Genomic DNA, 7,334 nt, shown 5'->3' on the forward strand with positions numbered 1-7,334 from the left:
CCATTTTCTAGCCCCTCTTCCCACTTTTCCGTACCCCCGGCGGAGGCTGCAGCGCCGTGCAGAGCCGCGAGGTGGCGCCCGTGCTCCACGCTAGACGCGGGGCTCCCGCGCGCGGCCGCGGGGCTCCGCGTTAACACCTTGATGTCATTATTGGGCTTTTGCTGGAGAGCATGAATAATCCCGAGGCATAAAATATAGGGTTAATTATAGCTATTTTGCCGATTTTATAGGTTACATCTATTTTTTCCCAGCGAGGGTAAATTATATGAGGGTAAAAAAAAGGAGTTAATCTGGAGGGTCTGAGCTGGGCTGCGGGGAGAGGTGGGACACGCATCTATTTTAAATATTCGTGGAAAGGGAAGAAAAGGAATATCGGGTTTTGTCTTCTGCTAGCGCGGGTGAAGGTGGGAGGACAGCTTAATTATCTCCCTCCCGAAGATTTACGCTTGCAGGACTGGTGAAGAGAGCGGCTCCCAGATTTCGGGGAGAAAGAAGCAGAATCAGGACATTTCCCTCAGCTCTTCGCCTCAGCCGTTAGGACGATCTGTGCTTCCTCGACTCTTTATTTTACATGTTTTAGATTCATAGCCATCGCCGGAAAAAAGAAAACAAAACACTATGTCCTTTTTAGATGTTGAACCTGTCGTTTTGGGGATAGTTACTCCGCTTTTGGGTAATGCTGCCGCTCATTGCCCCAAGTCTTCACTTAATATGTTTGGAAATATTTTTAAGAGTTACAAAATAGTAAATGAATCCAAAATCCTATTAACTTGGCACGCTTTGTGACACGTGTAAATACTCCGCTGCCGCAGTAGCAGCAAAAATGTAAACTTTTAACTCCATTAGTTCACTTTTATTTTGGCCTTTGTTTCTTCAAAATTCCAAGACAAAAATCAATCAGACGTTCCAGTCCTTCATCTGCAAATCACGTAGAAAGGGACAGTGGCAATTCTTTCAAGAAAGGTTTTCTTTCAAATTGTTATAAACAGGTATTTTCTGAATAAACCTTTCTCTGAAGTTACACCAGAAAATGCGCCCGTTCCCCGATACGAAGCGTTCTGGGGGAGAACGCAACCAATTAAACCTATATGCTCCAGAGCAGAGGAGGAGATATGTTGTTTTAAGAGGCAAAGTTAGAGCATCTCAAGACTCTGTTTAAATACTAAGAAATTAAATACAAATGTAAACAGAAATAGATGCAGAAAATAAAGAAAAATCCTGCCCTGCAGCATCTAGTAAAATGCAGAGTAGTGAAAAGTTAAGGTTTACCTAGGAGAGGGTTTGGGCGTCTTTTTTTTTTTTTCTTTCTTATGAATTCCCAATAAATCTTTCCTCCACTGGGTATTTATAAATTATCTTCTCTCTCAGACACACACACACATCCCTACTTGTTTTTTCTTATAATAGAAACATTTTCCTTTCATCAGGAATCTGAGTACAGTACAGGAATGATTTAAGATCAGCCATTGATTTCTGGTGCATCGGTGAGTTACCATCACATCATGACCATAAAATTCTACTGCACTTGATAAAAATGTTAACTTCCAAGAGCAACTTCACTCCCGCCTTCACGGGGACCACGTCTGAACGGGAATTCCTGCTATTTTTCACTTTACAAACTTCAGTAGATGGGAGTACGCCTGTAAACACACACAGAAAATCAGAACTTCCTTTCTAAAAACACTTGAGTCGATTTAATATTTTTTCCCCCTTTCTTGAAAATTCCAGCATCGAGCATCCCCATACCAGGCTGCAAAGCTCTGTTTACTTGTGTGCACCATTTCTGGGGGTTTATGTTCGAAGATGAAACCAAAATCTGCTCAATCGACAATAAAAGTGTTGAGAAAAATAAAATGTTAACTTGTCTTTTAGGGGGGGAAAGCTTTAATTATACCACTGCAAGTACTCCAACAACAATAATTACTTTAAAAGGCTCTTAGACTCGACTGAAATTATCCCTACACAAACTAAAGGAAACGTATTTACTTAAATTATTTCTCTAAGGATGGTTTTAAAGTTTTATTCTGTTACTATCACTGTTTTCTTTCTTGTTCTCTCCTTTTCTTTTTATCTTTCTTAATTCTCAGCCTATTCCCATTGCCAATTTTTTATGCAAGATTTTTTTTTTTTTTTTTTTTTTATACCCAAGCCCTGGCAAGCCCGACTAATCAAAACATTTCAACTTTTTCCTCTTTTCCTTGCTCTGGAGGTTGAAAATAGTCCCTCTCTTGAAGGCAGATACGACTGAATTCGTCTTTATTTCACCTTTCTCTTGTCAAAACCGTGCAGACGGATGCAATGGGGAGCAGTAGAAATCCAAGCCCTGGCAAGACCGACTAATCAAAACATTTCAACTTTTTCCTCTTTTCCTTGCTCTGGAGGTTGAAAATAGTCCCTCTCTTGAAGGCAGATACGACTGAATTCGTCTTTATTTCACCTTTCTCTTGTCAAAACCGTGCAGACGGATGCAATGGGGAGCAGTAGAAATCTACCCAGGGCAAAGGGAAAAAAATTAAATAGAGGTTTAAAACAGTGTCTTTAACTCCTGTTGAAGGATGGGAAAATAGAGCTGGCATTGCGAGGGGCTTGGAGGGGCGTCGGGGGTGTTAGACTGGGGCACCGTTTGGGCTGGGAGGGTTTGGAGTCGTTATTAGCTGAGATGCGTCGCGGTAATATTTGCTGACTGCGATAAATGAATTTCAAAATCTACCCCCTGTGTGTTTAGATGATGGAAAATTGCAGCGTTGGCATCTTAGGGGTAAGTTTGCTCCGTTGTTACCAAATGCCAATAAAATCGAAAGTGTCTCTCTTCACCCCATCCCTCTCTTCTCCCCCGTTTTCATTAGAAGTATCATGCAAAACAATTAAAAAAAAAAAATTGAAGTTATGGAGGAGGGGGTGAGGTAGGGAACAGCCATCAGTTACTGACCATAAAGGTTCTGTTCTGGAGGTGATAAGCGACACAATACTTTGAGTTCGCAATCATCCCCGACCACATCTTGAACAAGTCCTCGGCGGGGGAGGAGGCGGGGAGGAGGCTGCGGGAGAGACACAAAAAGTCAATGTTATATATGAAAAACTATAATCATTTTAATTCAATATTGACACCTCAACATCTCGCTGTAATGCGGACGGGTCCAATCGAAACCTCTGGTTTATAGCAGTAGAGGAGCGAACTCGTAAAATCCTTAACGGCTTTTATGTAGTGCGGTATAAACAACAACAACATCCCCGGCTTTATGGCGTTTTATAGTTTGTTAAACAGTTTACAGCCTTTTTTGGGGCTATTACAAATGCAATTCCCTTCATGTGATAGTTAAACCTTTATCAATAATAAGGAAATTGATCATTAAAATGTTAAATATGACTACCTCGTTTGTTTTAAAATATGTTTAGGGTAAGAAGCTGTATGATTTGATAACTTGTATTAAAATACCAATTACATTTATAGGACCTTTTAAAACTGGTAGCAATTAAATCGTGTTCTTTTACAGTTTTCCAAAGCGACCCTGACATTTAAAAAGGCTAAAACTGCCTCGTTAAAATTTTGAAATTAACGACTGCGAGCGCTTCTCTTTAATTTTCCAACACTCCCCAAAAATCAATCTTTTGGGTGGTCTAGGTATGTGATTTGTTGTGAGGCAAGCGATATCTCATTAATGTAGGTAGTTAAACATATTTAATCCGTATATTCACCCCACCTCCTTCTCCCTTCCCCTCTCGCTCCCTCTCTCTCTCTCTCTCTCGCTCCCTCTCCCTCTCTCGCTCCCCCTCGCTTGCTTTTCCTTCTTTATTCTCTCACACTCTTCCTTTCACAATCATGCAGTGCAGAGTCCGTGTGGAGTAAGGAGAAGCCAATAGGATGAGGTTTTGGTAATAGATGCAAATGATCATGAAAAGACACTGCAAAATATGAAACAACTCATTTGCGCTGAAGTAAATCACTGAAAACTGTTTATGAACTGGCATCTCTTCTTGGAAATGTAAAGCGAGAACTCTTTAAGTGGCGATTTTTTTTTTTTTTTTAGGGGTGGGGGGGAGGAAAGAATTCAATATCATGCAGGCTTAGAGTTTTGATTATATCCTCCTTTTATATTCCTGGAAATCACAAACTGTCGTTGCTTAGCATCTTAGCGCTTTCTTTTTTTGCTAATAGATTCCCGTGGTCTGTTTTGGTTGGCTTTTTTTTTTTTTTTATCATGCAGGCTTAGAGTTTTGATTATATCCTCCTTTTATATTCCTGGAAATCACAAACTGTCGTTGCTTAGCATCTTAGCGCTTTCTTTTTTTGCTAATAGATTCCCGTGGTCTGTTTTGGTTGGCTTTTTTTTTTTTTTTAATTTTTCTTCCTCCTCCAGACAAATATTCTTATTTAAATTAAAATGAGCTCTTATTTTGTCAACTCACTCTTCTCCAAATACAAAACCGGGGACTCCTTGCGTCCCAATTACTATGACTGTGGGTTCGCTCAGGATCTTGGGGGCAGACCCACGGTGGTGTACGGACCCAGCACGGGGGGCACCTTCCAGCATCCGACCCAAATCCAGGAGTTTTACCACGGAGCATCCTCACTCTCCAGCTCCCCTTACCAACAGAATCCCTGCGCCGTGGCGTGCCATGGGGACCCCAGCAACTTCTATGGCTACGACCCCTTGCAAAGGCAGAGCCTCTTCAGCGCCCAGGAGTCGGACTTGGTGCAGTACACGGACTGCAAGCTCGCTGCCAGCGGCCTTGGAGAGGAGGCGGAGAGCTCGGAGCAGAGCCCTTCTCCGACCCAGCTTTTCCCCTGGATGCGACCGCAAGGTGAGGCGAGATGGAAAGGACAGCGAGGAGGCATTTCCTGAGCCCATAAAGTAGCCCTCTTGCTTTCTTTCTGCCCCTCTTGCTTGCTTGCTTTCTTTTGCTCTCTTTTTCTTCCCCAGTGACTGTATTTTACTGCTTTATGGGGGTAAACTTTTGCACTTGTAAATTGCTTTATAGTTTAATTACCCTGAAGGAGACCTTTTCTTCTGGGGGCTGAGCGAGCCGGGCTTTCTGTGGAAGGAAGCGTCCTTAAAGTTTATGGCACTTTTATAGCCTTAAAAAGCCCCTTCATTTTTGTTTTGCGTTTGATTTGGGAGTTCGGTGGTGCTGCTTTGCTCTCCCGAGCTGCAGCGCTTTATTTTTTTTAATTTTTTTTTTTCCGGAATCCAAACGAGCCGGAGTCTGTTGTTGTTGTTGTGGTGGTTCGGGTATTAGTAAGTGTGCAAGTGCAGGGTTTAGCTGGTCTACTCTGAGTGGGCTGGTCGGTGACCCCCCCCCTCCCCTGCCACCATCACCCCTTTCCTTTATCACCATCTTCCCTTTTATAATATTCTACAGGAGCCTTTTCCTCTCCCTGTTTGCTTCCTGCCTTTGCTCCTGCGAGTCCTTTCTTCCTCCCCCTCCCCTGCCTCTGTGTGTGTGTGTGTGCGTGTGTGTCTGTGAGTGTGGGCGAGCGGGTGTGAGCCTGTGTGTGCCTATTCCCGAGCCTGGTTTATGTATCTTTCAACCTCCTTCTCTTCTTCCCGTCTTCCACCCAACCTTTGCAATTCCCCAGCAGCCGCTGGACGGAGGAGGGGGAGGCAAACCTACAGCCGCTACCAGACGCTGGAACTGGAGAAGGAATTTCTATTTAATCCCTACCTGACCCGCAAACGGAGGATCGAGGTCTCGCATGCCCTGGGATTGACAGAAAGGCAGGTCAAAATCTGGTTCCAGAACAGGAGGATGAAATGGAAAAAGGAAAACAACAAAGACAAGTTTCCCAGCAGCAAATGCGAGCAGGAAGAACTGGAAAAACAGAAAATGGAAAGAGCCCAGGAGGTGGACGAGGAAGGGGAAGCACAGAAGGCGGACAAGAAATAAAAGGATTTTTAAGGACTGAAAGGCAAGAGCTGCTGGGGTGGAAGAGCCCCCGAGCCCCACGTTAATGGCAGTTAATGTAAGGGAGGGGTGGGGAAAAAAAACAACAATGCATAGAAAAGAGAAAGGAAAAAACCCACCCTTTTATTGCTGTAAAACAATATAGCTGTAAGCACCACTTTCCTGATTATCCTTTGATACAATGAACAGTATGCAAAAGTGATCGGGAGCTCTCTCCTGCCTTTTGCCAGTTATTAACTAGTGGTAGTGTAACGCAATAGCTTATGTAAAACATGACTGTGAAATTTTCTCTCTCTCTCTGTCTTTCTCTCTGTCTCTCTCTTCTTTCCTGGGGGGTGGGTTGGTTAACATAGCTTTCAATGCTATAGGAGTTACGTGAAATTACATTTGTGCACTTTTTGGTTTTTTCTTAATTTTTCACCTTTTTTGTTGTGGTTTATCTGTATGTACTGGAGGTAGCTATTGAAACAAACATCCCAACAACATGAAACTGCCTATTTATGCTATAGTTATCTCTCTCTTTCTCTCTGTTTCTCTCTTTACTTTCCTTACTTCTTTTCTTTGGTTTGGGATTTTTTTTTTGTTATACATTTTAAAAATGTCTCTTCCAAAAAAAGGGAAAAAAAGAAAAAAAGACAAGAAAAAAAGCCTTTTTCTCTCCTTTAGTTAGCATGCGCACAGTGAAGCAAGTTGTAAAGTGACCTTTAGGTTAACTGTGAAAAAGAATGTATACTGTATACGTGAATTACTTTATTGGGGGAACTAATGATATATTTTGTTGTTCTTTCATCACTTTGTTCTATTGTCTAAACCTGGAAGCGGCGGAAGAAAGTTACAATAAAGTTTACAAGCGAGAATTCCGTGACATCATTCTTTTACCCTGCTCCATTTCCTCCAGGACCACTTTGATAGAAAGGAAATAAAAGTCAATTGTGTCGGAGCTGCAGCCCTGGCCATCAAAGACTTCTTTGCCTGGAGAGATGCTGGCGGGCTGGATCGCTGCTGGGACGGGCTGGGGCCGGGGAGCTGCAGCCTGGGAGCCGCGGGGAAGGGGAGGGGGACGAGGCAACTGCCATGGCTTCTGCTCTTGTTGTCGTTTCTAACAGTTCCTGGGTGGTGACAGGTTGGGATGCTCTGTGGAAATCCTTCCTGAAGGTAACGTGTGGTGTTTGTTTTTTCCCTTTCTCTTTCCTCCTTCCCCCCCATCTCTCCTCGCCCACCCCCCTGTCCCCGCAAGACGAAGCCCGGCTCTGGGTCCCCCTCTCCTTCCCTCCCACTCATCTGGCTGCAAAAGAAATGAATTGTCAGTCGCGCAGCTGAGCTGCTTTTCTGCTCCTTCGCCTCCCGAGCTGCCCTGCCATGGCAGGGGAGGAGTGCAGGGATGCACACCCACCCCCTTGCACCATAACCTTGGGAGAGGAGAAACAGCA

At 43.6% G+C, this 7,334-nt stretch overlaps 1 protein-coding gene across 2 annotated transcripts; it reads left to right on the top strand.

Annotated features, from left to right (window-relative positions):
* Positions 1-4,338: 4,338 nt before the first annotated feature.
* HOXB8 (homeobox B8) lies at positions 4,339-5,976 on the top strand. 2 transcript variants are annotated; one of them, XM_010135167.1, is made up of 2 exons: positions 4,339-4,803; positions 5,582-5,937. In XM_010135167.1, the coding sequence occupies exons 1-2, from the start codon at positions 4,383-4,385 to the stop codon at positions 5,884-5,886; spliced, it is 726 nt and encodes a 241-aa protein (XP_010133469.1). In that variant the 5' UTR covers positions 4,339-4,382; the 3' UTR covers positions 5,887-5,937. The 2 variants fall into 2 exon arrangements, with proteins under 2 accessions (XP_010133469.1, XP_010133468.1); XM_010135166.1 differs by having other exon boundaries at positions 4,383-4,803; positions 5,579-5,976.
* Positions 5,977-7,334: the final 1,358 nt, after the last annotated feature.

The sequence above is a fragment of the Buceros rhinoceros genome, unplaced genomic scaffold (genome assembly GCF_000710305.1).
Source record: "Buceros rhinoceros silvestris isolate BGI_N320 unplaced genomic scaffold, ASM71030v1 scaffold24684, whole genome shotgun sequence".
Taxonomy (NCBI): Eukaryota; Metazoa; Chordata; class Aves; order Bucerotiformes; family Bucerotidae; genus Buceros; species Buceros rhinoceros.

Excerpts from the sequence above, each read along its gene's own strand:
- HOXB8 (XM_010135166.1), top strand. The coding sequence starts at position 4,383 with ATGAGCTCTTATTTTGTCAACTCACTCTTCTCCAAATACAAAACCGGG. Across the intron at positions 4,804-5,578 it reads CCCCTGGATGCGACCGCAAG|CAGCCGCTGGACGGAGGAGG; the intron begins GTGAGGCGAGAT and ends GCAATTCCCCAG.